Source organism: Abramis brama (assembly GCF_963993115.1).
Source record: "Abramis brama genome assembly, chromosome: 12".
NCBI classification, from domain to species: Eukaryota; Metazoa; Chordata; class Actinopteri; order Cypriniformes; family Leuciscidae; genus Abramis; species Abramis brama.
In genome coordinates, this window is record NC_139974.1 from 28,503,693 (window position 1) to 28,518,811 (window position 15,119).

At 39.6% G+C, this 15,119-nt stretch overlaps 1 protein-coding gene across 1 annotated transcript in view; it reads left to right on the top strand.

Moving 5' to 3' along the window:
- Positions 1 to 888: 888 nt before the first annotated feature.
- npr1a (natriuretic peptide receptor 1a) overlaps positions 889 to 15,119 on the top strand; it is a 119,441-nt gene continuing 105,210 nt past the window's right edge. Inside the window, exons 1-2 of the mRNA XM_084130668.1 lie at positions 889 to 1,571; positions 2,458 to 3,234. Coding sequence (XP_083986794.1) covers positions 2,487 to 3,234 — 748 coding nt within the window. The 5' untranslated portion in view covers positions 889 to 1,571; positions 2,458 to 2,486. The remainder of the gene's footprint in view (positions 1,572 to 2,457; positions 3,235 to 15,119) is intronic.

The window sequence follows — 15,119 nt, forward strand, 5'->3', positions numbered from 1 at the left end:
AATGGAAGGGCAGTTGGTCAGCTGGGTCATTGGCAGAAATTTGAAAGTAACACATTTGCCCTCCTGGAGTTGGGGAAAGAGAAAGTGGAACACAGTTTATCAGCCCCCCCTACACTTCTTATTTACGACCAACCATAACCGGGAGGTGCTGGCCTGGCGCGCAGCATGTCTTTCCCGGCGCGCTCTGCGTACGGGAAGCCAGCAGCCGAGGTCCTCCCTGTGCTTTATTGATCTGGAAGTTGTTTGTCAGGGTGAGGGCTGCTGAGGACGGCGCAAGATGAGACGCTCCCGCAGAAGGCCAAACGGAGAACAGAACAGAGCGGAGGAGAGGGAGGAGCAAAAGCCAATAAAAGTGTAATGGACTGCACAAAAATAGAACGTTTTAATTGGGAGGAAGTGGGTGAAAAAAAATGGAACAATGAGGAGGAAGAAAAGCATGTGATTAAAATGCCGGAGGTCGATATGGACTCCAAAATGCTCACACAGTGGCAGGGACAACACGGCAAGTCCTGCCTTCTCATCTCTCCAGCGAGCTGTTTTTCCTTTGTATTCCCATGCAAAAGGTCAGGTCATTGTTGTACAATAATAAAGTGGATGTTCATCCTGTGTGGGGCACAGTGATCTTGTAGCTACAACAAATGTGTCAAGTGGCTAAATAATGCCTAAACAAATTATGAATTCATATTCGCTAAGCCACAAATGTCCTCAATCAATATTTTTTTTTAAAAACTATCCATCCATCCATCCATCCATCCATCCATCCATCCATCTATCTATCTATCTATCTATCTATCTGGTGCCACATGGCTGTGCAACAGTGCTGTAAACATTTTTTCTACATCTCTTTCTCTCTCTCTCTCTCTCTCTCCTCCTCCTCCTCTCCCGCCTGCACTTTAGACTAGCACACTGTGTCATTCCCTCTCTCACTTCTCTCCTCCTCCCACCTTGAGCTTTACATCGCATTGACTGACCCGACACTCACTGGATGAGGATGTGGAAGAATAGACTTCAAACATAGAGTGTGCCTCACAATAAACCTGCACCTTTCGTTTTGTTGTCAACTAAATATTTTGAGTTTATCATTCGAGTTTTATGGATGCAGATGTGAACGCGCTTTTTACTTTGACTTCACTTTTTTTTGTGTGTGATATCGCGCGCATTCTGAATCAAATCCAAACCCGCTGAGATTTAGCTATCTTCTCCAGTCGGGAAAACAAGGAGAAGAGGACACGGTGAAAAATTTTTAACTACAGAAGCATCTATACTCATTAACAAAGTTTCCAAGAAATTCACAGGCGCACCGAGAAAGATTTCCTCTTTGCGAATCCCGTTTCCTCAGCGCATTCGGAGAAAGAGGGAGGCTCGAGAAATCATGGTGGTTTCTATGGAGAGGGTCAAGAGACCAAAGTTTCACTCCTGTAAGTTGGGTGAGTCGGTTTGAGCTGCAGTAATCGACGCGTTTTCTCAGAGGGAACAGTTTTGCCACCACATTCACGAGACACGGATTTTAATGGTTGGAAAGAACGGCAGACTTGCAAGTGGGATGATTCCAAATGACGACCTGACCTGTGGTAATATACTAATTAATTTAATTGAACTATTTTTATTCTGTTCAGTAAAGCTTTATTTAAAAGTGTGCTTTAATATATTAAGGTTAAAGTGAGGACGCGTTCTTGCGTCCCGTCGACTGCGTTGGGAAATTCTGGTCTGTGTACACTTGCGTCACTCTTTATAAGTTCAATAACGCATCGTTTTTTTTGTTTGTTTGTTTGTTTTTCAGCTTGACGTTTTAAGGCGTGTAAAGTGAAAAGTGTGTTAAATGTGTAATAACGCGTCTCCAAACCCCATGGTTCAGTTTGATTCGGTTTTTGAACCAAAACGTGTCATGTGCGAATGTGGTTGAGAACGGCCCTGTGAAATATATTATTATTATTATAATTAAATAACTATTATTATAGGATAGTCTTATCAATTATTAAGAATGCATTTATATAATACGTTTAATTAATGGTAGCCTACCCTCTAAAAAATAAAGGTTTCAAAAGGTGTTGTTTTGTTTTGTTTTGTTTTTTCGCAGCATGCCATAAAATAACCACTTTGGGTCCTTCAAAGAAGGGTCCTGTTTCAGTGAACAGTTTTTTAAAAGAACAACATTTTCCTAGTGCAAAGAAATTTTTAATGATCTGAAGAAACTTTGTGCACTATAAAGAACATTTTGTCCAACAGAACGATTCTATGGATTTTTAAAGTTATTCATGGACGCGTGATGCAATTAGAGAACAGTTATTTTTCATAGCATCACATTCTACTGATTGTTGAAGTAGTAGACATTTTTAGTAGTATAATATTTTCTTTTCTCATTTCATTTCTATGAATAAACAAGTAACTTTGTGAATGATGGGCATTCTCTGTTCTGCAGAAAGTGCATCTCAAATGTGTCTCTGTCTTGATTTTCAGAGTCTTAGTCCTTACTATTCAATTTGAGAATGAAACCGTTCCGGATGGGGCCATTGAGGCTAACTCTTCTAGTTCTGCTGAGTGGTGTGTCATTTGGAGTGGTTGGACTGGAGCCCCTCCCTCAAAACCAGCCTCAGTCTCTCAGTCCCTATCCACCTCAACAGAACATCACCTTGGCAGTCATCCTACCTCTACACAACACAGAGTACCCCTGGGCATGGCCCCGGGTGGGCCCTGCCTTAGTTTGGGCCCTGGACAAGGTGAATTCTGACCCCAACCTGCTGCCTGGCTACCATCTACAATTGGTCTTCAATAGCAGCGAAAACAAAGAAGGAGTGTGTTCGGATTCAGTGGCTCCTCTTGTGGCCGTGGACCTAAAGTTTTCATATGACCCTTGGGCTTTCATCGGGCCGGGTTGTGACTACTCGTCCTCACCTGTGGCCCGCTTCACCACGCATTGGGAGGTTCCGATGATCACGGGTGGGGCGAGGGCGCTGGGTTTCCATTTGTACTCGTCCATCACCAACACCGGCCCTACCCACCAGAAGCTGGGTGAGTTTGTGCTCAGGATGCACCATCATTTCGGCTGGCACAAACACGCCATGCTCATGTTTAGCGATAATAAGAAAGATGACCGGCCATGCTACTTTGCCGTGGAGGGGCCGTACACAGAGATGGATAAAGACAACATCACAGTAGAAGACATGGTGTTTAATGAGGATGATGAACCCCTCCGTTATGATGAGTATATCCGGGACATCAGCCATAAAGCTCGCGGTAAGTGTGACATGAGTGGGCAAGGGATGTCAAGTAGGAATGGTGGGCTACTGTTAAATGTCACATTTGTCAAAAGAAAAAGCTCTTGCTCAAATGATCTGAATGTCATTGATTTGAGGAAGCTCAGCTAATTTTTTTCGTCATTATTTATTGTAGCACATTCAAAAGCTACGTTCACACAGCAGCGTAATACAGTTGTCAGTCCCATTTAGAGTACTTAATACACTTTTGAAAAAGAAGTGTGCTCAATCATATTGAATGTGCACTTGTAAGTGTACTTCAAATCTTAAACATACTTGCTAATAATACCAAGTTCTGTCATGAAACTCTAGATGGCGCAGGCTGATAGGTCCTTAACTCAATTTGGTAGCGATTTCATCGGTATCTACATCTCATAGCGCCAAATTATTACAAAAAACATTACATTCAGTTCACACCAAAGTATATTCTTTAAAGTATATTTTTCCATAATAAGTACTCTTTTTAAAAGAGTGCTATAGTGTACTTCTTTTTTTACAAGAGTATGGTTGTGTTTATAATCAGTTCAGTTATGTAAACAAACTCACAACTTGAAATATGCTGTACAAGTCACAACTAAAGTTTAGCTGATATGCGCTGAACTGCAACGTCACGTCATTGCATTCAATACATAAGTATGGGTAGTTTATGTCTGTCTAACATTAATGTTAGTGGTATTAACCTCTCTCAGTTTATGAAAAATATTGTGTGGTTGAGTTTGAAAGGGGTTGGAATGAGCATTTTGAAATGCCGAACAATTTAGAATAAGAATAAAATCCATAAAGAGACAATACAATTTTGATATTTACTAAATGGTTTTCTTTCTCTGTGGTTGCCTGCATTATTCATGAATTGGAGAAGAGTATTGACTTTGGTTGCCTGCCAATATAGACGTTATTTGATCTATTCTTGTCTCCCTTTAAATGCGCAGGACAATTTGAGAGTCACACCTGGTATAAAAATTAAATCCGGTTGTCAAATCTGATCATTGGCTATGTTTGCATGCAACCAAATAATCCATTAGTAATAAGACTGATGGCTCAATTGGACTGAAAATCTGAAAAGTCTGCATGTAAACACATCCATCGATCTAGGGTACGTATCCCGTACAACGATGGAACTCGCTACATAAATTCTGTCATCATGCACTTACCCTTATGTTGTTCCAAACCTGTATGAGTTTCTTTCTTCTGTTGAACACAAAAGAAGGTAACCAGACAGTTGACGCTTGACCAGACAGTTTTTTTCCTACTATGAGTCAACGATGAGAGTCATGCTGGTAACAATGGATCTTACAATCATATTTGGCTAATAATGCTTTTGGGAAACACCCTTGACTGAGTTCGATCTGAATGAAATTCAGATTGAAAGAGTCTGATCTGATCAACAAGTAAAATAAAGCTTGTAAACATGTCTCACGAACATGCATATGTTTATGTAGGCCTACGTCTTGCGTGTTACAAACGGCTCAGTGGAGGAGACTGAATATTTACAAAATATTTGCTAAAAAGCTCTTCTGACATATATATCAGCTTTATTTTTTAGATAGGCTATGTCACCAAGGCATGGTGGCTCAGGTGACATTATTTCAGTGACTTTCTCCGGTTCTGAATGCGGCAACTGAAGCAGTGATATCTGTAAACCCTAACGCTCAAAATAATTAACTGGTTTGAGTATAACAAACTTAAATTAAACTAATTAGTTCAGTCAAATTAACTTTTATGAGTATTTAGCACTTTCTTTTTCTTTCAAGTTCACAGAACTGATATATTTTAAGTAAACTGAACTGTTTCATTGTTTTGAGTTTTATGAAATGATTTTAATTTAAACAAACTTAAGTTTAACTGAAACGGCTGGGATGTCTATTTCCCAGGATGCTTTGCCGATGGCACTTGAATGGGAGAGTAAATGCTAAAATTAAGTGTAATATAATGTTTTTTTTGTGCAAGATTAATGTTAAGTGGGAGATTGAGTATTGATTAATGTTTTGTTATGCTAATTTAGAAGAATTTCTGTTAATGTTGGTTTTAGGATCGTTACCATCATGGTGACAAGTGGTGCATGCGGCTTGATTTGAGAGCATATAAAATCTTTATATTGTTGCACTCATGCAGCAAGTGCTGTATAACATACTATTGTTAGCATGATAACATAATAGTATGTTAGCAAACTAGCTTGTTAAAACTATAAGTTAATACTAATGAAAGTGTTCACATTGAGATTACATGAAGGTTTTAAGTTAAATGTATGAAATTGTGTACTTTGATTTTAATTGTTCTTAAAGGCACAATATGTAACTTTTTTGCTTTAAAAATAGCAAAAATCACTATATTTATGTTATATATTTTTTTTAGTTGTGTACTTACATTATCCCGACTGTTTCCAACAACTTTCAAACCAGGAGAAATTTTAATTTAATTCGAAGACACGGCACGTTTCTTTATTTCCGTTTTGTCGCAGTCAATGGCGTCATATCCGCGTTGTCCCTGGTTTCTGCTCGTGCTGCCATGGTAACCAGAGTTATGAACCAGAGCCCTCTGATAGTAACCAAGACGACAGACGTGGACCACTGTAGTTCGCAATGTCTATTTGCACGCTGTTGTTGTTTCGTTCAAACATTACGGACCATGGCAAGCAGACTTTGGATAAAAAAAGGAGAACTAAAACGAGAATCAATATCAGCGCGGTGTTTTCGAGATGCCGAGAGCTCCCATAGACAGTATAAACGAGAGCTCCATGTCCGAGACTTCGACCGCTTCTACATGTACTTTATTAAACAGGTGAGCACATTTACATAAAACTAATCAATGTTATATAGTTCAACAATGATAAAATGTCAGAATATGATCTGTATGTTATTCTAATGTTGATCTAGTTTACTGCTAGTCTCATACAGACAGACACATACATTTCAACACATTCAAATGCAGTTTAGTGTGCTAGTGTAATGTTAGACCAAGTGAAACAGCGCTGCGTTACCTCACAAGTTTAATTTGTCTAATAAACTGACCTGTGAGTAGTAATTCTGCGTGTAGTTCGGTAGAATGAAATGTCCATATTCCTTTTATATCCGCGGGACTCGCGTCGCGTTTGGAGCTGATAGCTGTCTCTTAGCAATCCCGAACTGCTTCATATCACAGTCATGATAAAAGCATCGATGTATTCACTCATTCATAAACATTATTAGATCGGTCGGCTTGACGTTGACGACAAGATCCATAATTCTTAGCAAATGTTGCGTTATCAAACTACGCCTTTGTTATTGTAAATAGGTTAGCGACCCCTAGTGGAGAAAAAATCCCATACTGTACGTTTAACTTGAAATGTTTAAGTACAAACTTAAAATCTGCCAGTTCTGCTTACTTAAACTTTGAATTTCAAAACTTTAAAAAAATTGAGGCAATCGATTGCCTTCAATTTTTTGAGTTCTGCTAACTTACATGTAAATTAATATGTAAATCAGATTTCAAAGTTTAGGGTTCATAAATATAAACTGAACATACAGAATCTAAAATTGGATTGGATTCATTTGGCTTGATGAAAATTAGTCACCTTTTATTTATTATTTTTATAGCTAGCGCTTTTTACAATACAGATTGTTTCAAAGCAACGCTATACAGTGATAACAGGAAAATAATGCAACAGAGTTTGTTTCTGCTGTACACCAGAGCTAGAAGAAAATAGTTTCATAGGCTAGCTTAAGTACGTTCAGTGATGGATCATTTTTGCTGTAAAAAAAGTTATTAATTTAGTTCATTATATAGCCACTCTGGAGAAAACAGTGATGTCATTGTCCAGCTCAGTTCAGTTATCATGTAATGGTGTCAATGCAGGCAGATCAATAATATTGTTGAGCATTAAGTGTGAGGTGTGAATATTAAGTTGAATATGAAAATTAATAGTGCATGTACAGTAAATATACCGTGTTTATCTGCTAAAAAAATATTTTTTTACTCTTCTCACTATATGTCAACTTCTGTATTTTTGTAGACTTGTGTGCCCTCAAAATGTTTAAATAAATAGTAATTAATATAAATCTAAAAATAATTAAATAATTATAAATCACAAATTAAAAAAATAGCATTCATTCATTTGATATTTAACAGGCTGAATATGACAAATTCCATTAACAAAAGTACACACTCCTATAACTATTATGTTCTAAGATAATAAAAGAAGAACAACATTAAATTTGACTGCTAATGCAAATATTGACATAAATGTGACTGACAGGTTTATAACTAGAGCCTATAGACTTTTATTAATTACAGATTTATTACTCAAGTCTGTCTGTGAGCTGACACAGGTGAGCAAAAACAGGAAGCAGAAGCCCCCCGAGCTCATCTGTGCCTGAGGCCGAGAAATGAGTTCACTGAAGCACAGCTCCGAAAACTATTAACACACAAGAGATGCAAGAGCACTCTACCTTGTCCCCGTGCCCCTGCAGAGGTTGATAGAAACACTTGAGCATTTCATAAAAGTTTTTACAGGTAATAAAATCCTGGCTGGGAATATGCAAACTGGAGAAAGACATAAGTGGAGAGAAAGATATGTATAGAAATGAATACATCTCATACAAGGGAAAGAGTACAAATGGAATAATTTTGAGAAAACTGCTGCCTCACTGTTGGCGGCACACACCAGGTGAAAGAGACATGAGAGTCAAGATCGCCTCTTCTTCAGGGACAGAATAAAAAGAACTGACAGACAGGTGGAGATTGATAGAGGTACAGTGTTAAAGAACTGAGAAAATAGATACTTGCTTCTCTTTTGTCCTCCTCACATTGTGATGGTCTCAAATGATTCCGTATCGATCCACAAGAAATTTTAACTTGATTTTATTTATTATTGTTAATATTTTTTAAAAAGCACAAAGCATTACGGATAAGTTAACACTCAAAAACGACATGTACAATGAATCTGTAGCATCTGTTGCACATATGTATTTATATCATGCAAAAGTTGCTTTTATACAGCACAAACAAGCATACACTTGAGCCTTTAGATAAGTGTCACAGCCGAAGACAAAAAGTCTTAATGGAGATGTATTTTACAATATCTTTAAAAAAAATTAACCAGCTAGCATTGCATGTCATGAACTCTATATTTAAAGGAAATATGTATTTTCAATCACAGTGCAAGCAGGGGAAACTAAATGGAAGCTCGTTTCTGCCATGGAAATGCAAATCCAAGCATATTAACATTTAGTTAACATTCCTCAATTCAGACTTTTTTAGTTGCGGCTATGGGTTTGTGACGCAATTGTTTTTTCTCTGAATTATGAGTTTATAACACAATTCTAAATTTATAACACAATTCTGATCATGCAGTGTGACTTTATATCTTAAAATTGCAAGAATTCTTTACATATCCCAATTCTGACATTATTCCTCAGAATTTGGAGATGTAAAGTCGCATTGCATCATGTTATAATGACCTTTTTTACTTTTTTTTTTATCTGAAAATGGACAGTTTATGACACTTTAGAAAGTTGATCAGCCACAGACAGCAAGATGGCTACTATTTACTGTATAATGTACTGTGATTTGGGATGCAATAATTCTGATTGTGCATTTTCTGCATTCAGCCAGAGAGTTATGAGGAAACAATGTATTGTTCATCTCAGAACATCTCAGGATAACTCCTGCTCATAAAACCTATTTGAAATCTTAAATGTAAATCTGTCTAAATTATCTTTGGCTGTTGGCTTGTGCTTACAGTATATCCAGACAAGTGTCCTAATAACATTGTATTTGTTTTTTGTTTTTAAATCTTTATAACCTATTAAACATAATGGTGATGAATGGGGACCTACAATATAATATGAAATTAAATACTAAGCAAATTTATTTGAAATATAAATGAATATTTTATTTAAAAAATTGTTTGCTTTACACATTAAGCTATAATATCTATCAAATAATTTGACTAAGTTTGAAGACAATAGGTATTGATAAAATGATAATGCTAAATAATGGTTCAGCAAAGATTGACAGCTAATTTCCTGTATAACTAAGTGAAACAGTCCATTCATATTTGCACATGAACAAAATCCCTTGTGACTTTTGTTCTTCTTGGCTGTGGTTTATGGTTTTATTTTGGCCTGTATGACTCCCGTTACTTTTATTGACCTTGTCACCTTGCCATTTCTTCTTGTGAGCATGCAATCAATCAATTTGCAGGCTTAGCTGGCATTGGGGTGGGGGTAGGATATTTGTGATACTATGCACTGATCATGAAGTCATGCTGTGTATTCTCTCTCTCTGCATGTGTGTGTGTGTGTGTGTACACACCCATGTAATTACATATAGTATTTATTATTATAACACAGTAATGAGCGGCACTATTTATCTAAATAACAATATATTTTTACTTCTATTATATATACTATAAAACATTTCAGAGTGAATATGCCAAAAGATAAGTGATTAATACAATAATAATAATTATTATTATTATTGTGTTGTTGTTGTTGTTGTTGTTGTTGTTAGGTGAAAGTTAAAATGTTAATATAATTACCATAAGAAAAAGAAACCAATAATAACAATAATTATTAATTATATTTATTCATTGAAATGGACATTTTCGACAGAAGTGATGCTAGTAAAATACCTCTGTCATAATGCTCTCTTAAGTGTGATGTAAAATTAGCTTACTGGAATGTCTTCAGGAGACGTAAAATGTATTATTAAATGTCGAAAATAATGTGAACTAAAATTAATAGATGCTGTAAAATTGTTAGTAATTGTTCATTCTTAGTTCAACTAAAGTATTTAACTAATGTTAACCTTATTGTAAAGTGTTACTTAATATATTGTAAAATATATTGCAAAATATAATCAGCCCTAGTTTCTCAGCATGCATCATGCCATGCATTACAACACCTGTTATGCATGCCAGTGTCACAGCACAATTTTCATGACATTAGAGTGAATTTTTCCCAGGGATGAATTGTCTTTTTTTTCTATGGTCTTCACAGAGTAATATGTTATGATGAGCATAGGGGTTTGGAGGTTTGGACCGGTCCTGGTGGTTTATAAGAGCCAGCAGTTCTGGTAAGCCTCATTGTGAACGTCAGTGCTCTGGCTGAGAAGTAGGCGTAGAGCTAATTCAAACAGCATGGTTTTGTCCAAGAGCTGGATTACATCCTGAATTTGTGCTTTTCATGTCAGTGTTTACCCCCAGAGCGCTGTTTACTAAATCAAAGCTGCGATTTGTGTAGAAAAAGAGAATGAAAAAGAGAAACATACCAGTATATAGTATCCTGAGGGAAGTTGTGGTCTTATAACCTATAATGGTGGAAATTCTGCCATTGTAATTACGAACTAATGCTGGTTGCAAATGTATTTTTTTCTCACATGCTGGTATCGGGAGAGTGAAATAAATGCTTATTTCCACATGGCAGCATGGCTGGTTTGGTGAAACAGATATGGTGAACAGTTGCTGAAAGTAGATGTGAGTAGTTGTTAAGGTGTACAAAGTGGCTGTTAGTGTTTTGCTAGGTGATTGCTAGGAATTTCTATGCGGTTGCTAGGTGGTTTCTGGGTCATGAGAACCACCTTCAATTTCTTTATGATGTTGTGGTTGTGCAGATCCTTTTTTTTTATTTTATTTTTTATTTTTTTATTGTCAGGTGAAAATGTAGAAAACAATAATAAATACCTATTATAAGAAACCGACAATAATAATAATAATAATAATTACTATTATATTATTATTTGATTGCTATAATTATTTTTTTATTATTGCTATAATTATTATAATTGGTATCTTAAAATAACTATAATTGTTATTGTACATATAAGAAACCAATAATGATGATAGTATTTAGAGGTAAGATTATAAAAACATTTTAGACAGTAAATAATTAAATAACATTAAAATAGAGCAAAACAATAATAAGGAAAACAATAAATAAATGTGAAATTAAAAGTTATTTATTGTTGAAAGTTATAGGCTAATAATAATAACAACATTATTGTGTAGTTGGTGGTGGTGTGCAAATCTTTTTTCTGTTTTATTGTCAAGTGAAAATAAAGACTAATAATAATTATTATTATAAGAAACCAATAATAATGAATAATAATGATACATTTTTTATTATTGTTGTTGTTGTTTTTGCTGTTGTTGTTTTTATAATTTCCTATAATAAGTTATTATTATTATTAACGATAATAATAACTTATTCTAGGAAATGAATTACAATTATTACTATTATTATTATTACATAGCACATTTCATATATAAAATGCAAAGTAGTTAATAGGTAAGAATACAAAAACAGACTGTAAATAAATAAATAACCTACTAAAATATATTTACAAAAAAAAAACTAAATTAAAAAAGAAACTTGAAAAATTGAGCTTGCTTTAGCAAACACTAGTAATAGTAGAAATTATGCTTCCTGTGTCTTTACTATGGAAATCTGCTTCCAGACTTGTTGGTGCACGTCTGTGTCTGGAGTGTCTATTTAGGAATTACCTCAGAGATGGGCTGCACTCCACACGGCACTTCAGCTGGACTAACACTTTCACAATCTCCTTGGCCGCCATGATTGAATCCACTGAACAGGAACCAGGTTGTTTCCATAGAGACAGGGAGCATCTGTCCAAATGCACAAAGACAAGTGGGCGTGACAAGACCTGTCACCTGTCAACTGAATCGTATGTTTTCGTTTAACATGGAACAGAGCTGTCAGAAAAATAAGCCCTTAAACCAGATGCCCACACGTGGACCAAACTAATAACCACAGATAGCCAGGTACCACCCATCCACTCACAAAAGAAATACTTTTACCTGCCTCAATGCCCACACATAAAAACACACATTCTTGACTATCACATGTGGTAACAAACCGCTGCAGCGTTATTGACACCTAACACCTAATAAAATGTCTCGGTTACGTATGTAACCCTCGTTTCCTGAGGAGGTAACGGAGACGTTACGTCAGTGACTGATGAATGGGGGTTTCGCTTAGAAGCCTATCACCTTCGAGTTCTTACAAAACGAGTCAATGGCAAACAATGTCATGGGTCTGCGGAATTTGCATAGCGCAACTCCGCCCCACCGCGTGGGTAAAAAAGGAGCAGCGCGGCACTCTCGCATAATGCTATGCTGAGGAGCCGAGACTGAACTCCCGGCTGTTCCAGCGGTACAGTGGTTGTGGCAGGGGGACGAAACGCAACCCACTGCTCTTCTTGGGTACAATGAAGTATGGGCTGTAGAAGCCGGACTTCATTTTGGCTGGAGGGATGGTCTCGATCGCACCCTTCGCCAGTAGGGTGGCGACCTCCACACGCATGACAGGGGAATTGCCACCCACCATGGTATAGCAAACTCCCCGAAAGCGGGGAGGAGACCGTGCGAACTGAATCGCATAGTCGAGACTGATGGTTCTCGCGAGCCAGCGGGACAGATTGGGAAGCTCTAGCCAGGCTCCCAAAAACTGAACCAGTGAACCACAGGGGGGCGATGGGGCACCCACGATGGGGCAGCGAGGCGGAATGACCAGCCCAGACGTGGGAGGCGGAGCGTTCCCGTGTGGGGGCACGGTCATGTGCCGCATCCTGACAGAGGAGTCCAGGGAAGGACGAGCGTTCCGTGGCGACCTCCTCTGGCAGGGGTCTGGCGACAAGGGGGACGAGAGTGATGAGGCGGAGTGTCGCACACTGCCATCCGCAGCCTCTGGGGATGAGATGGGAATGTCAGTTCTTTCTTTAAGGGAGAACAAAAGATTCTCCCCCGGCCCTCCACCGGGGGAAGGAGTGGCCCTGCAACCACCTCCTGAGAAGACTGCAACCCTTCTCTGAGCTGCCCGTATCAGGAGTGCCACTTTGCCTGGCATTTGGCAGGCTGCGTGGCTGGTACGGGCTGGGCGCCTTCCTAGAAGCAGCTGGCCGCCGGGGCAGAATATGTTTAATAGCCTCCGTCCGCTCCTGGGCGGCCGAGAACTGTTGGGCAGAGTCCTCGACCGTGCCGCCGAAGAGGCCAGCCTGGGATATGGGGGAGTTGAGGAACAGGGTTCGCTCAGCCTCCCGCATATCAGCCAGGTTAAGCCAGAGGTGTCTTTCCTGGACCACGCATGTGGACATCACCTGACCCAGGGATCGTGCGGTCTTCTTCACCGCCCGTAGAGCAAGGTCGTTGGCGGCACGCAGCTCTTCCATGAGCCCTGAATCAGCCCTACCCTCGTGCATGTCTCTGAGCACCCTGGCCTGGTAGACCTGGAGGATGGTCATAGCATGCAGTGAGGAGGCGGCCCGCCCCGCAGCTCTATAGGTCCTCGCCACCAGAGTAGACGAAAATCTACAGGCTTTAAGAGGGGTGCTTAGGGTCGCCACGCCAGGTGGAGGCGCTCTGGGGACACAGTTGCATCGCCACAGAACGCTCCACCGTGGGGACCCCAGTGTACCCTTTGGCCGCGGCCTCATCAAGGGCAGAGAAGGTGGAAGAGGCCACTGAGCAGTCGCGAAAAGTCAAAGTAGACTTCCACGATCTCATGACCTCTTCATGCACTTCCGGGAAGAAAGGAATTGGGGGCAGGTGCTGAAGGGTGTCAGCACACGCCGCCCACAAAAACCAATCATCAAGCCTTGAGCGCTCGAGACATGGCGGAGGGTTCCACACAAGCCCGATGCTCGCGGCTGCCCAGGAAAGCATGGCAGTCAGTTTTGGATCAGACTCGGGCAATGCTGGCACCCCCGAAGGAGGCAGCACAGCAGAGTCTTCATCTCCAGATGACTCAAGCCCACCTTGTGATGCGGCGATAGACATGACGTTATCTGCCAGGACGCCAAATGAAACGCTGGGCTCGCCACAAGGCTGGCCAGCAACCTCATCCGGAAACCTCACGTGTTGCAATGTGGAAGAGGGTGGTTGTTCCACACCGTCAGCCTCAGATAACCCTGGCCACCAGCCAAAGTATCCCCTCTCATGGAGAGAATAGATTGGGGTGTGGCAGAGGGGACTCTATTTATAAGGAGGTCATTCGAGTAGTCTCGATCGCAACATTACGATGGTCATGTTCCCGCAATGAGAATCCACAAATGCTGCCTGAGTGTGATTTACGCCCAAACACTCCAGGCAGCGTTCGTGCCCATCAGCAGAATTAATCTGTCTACCGCACCCAGAAATACATGGGTGAGACATCTTTAAAAAGTGTGCAGTGTGCTCTCTTTTAGAGAGGATAAAACTCAACAGCTGTGCTGAAGCGCCCAGGGAGAAAACACACACTGTTGGTAGATCACTGCACAGACCAGCAGCAGGAATGAGATCTCGCTGGAACAAGTCGCTCGTCTCGTATATAGAACTCGTAGACAGCTTGCAGTGGAGAGAAGTAAAGAAACACTTGGCTCCGAAGCAAAAACATAATGCGAGATTGCTGCGCTGCTCCTTTTATACCCATGCAGTGAGGCGGAGATGCACTATGCAAATTCCGCAGACCCATGGCATTGTTTTGCCATTGGCTTGTTTTGGAAGAACTCGAAGGTGATAGGCTTCTAAGCGAAATCCCCATTTGTCAGTCACTGACATAACTCGGAGTGACTGAACGAAAGGGACCCATTGTTGTGTTTATTGCTAAGATCTTCTCTGCAGAAGATCTTCTCTTCAGTCATGCAGAACTACAGTTTCTATGTGCTGTATTTAGGGGGCGTTTACACAACACCATTTTCAACTAACAACAGAGAACTTTGTATGCATTTTGGCCATTCATTTCTACGACAACGGTGCTTTGGGGGCCTGTAAATGCAAACTTTTGAAAACCGGTTTTAAAGTGCACATTTTTTAAAACGATACCTTTATTGTCTCCATGTAAACTACAAAAACGCGAATTTGGGAAAACGGTGACGTCATGCGTATTACGTGTT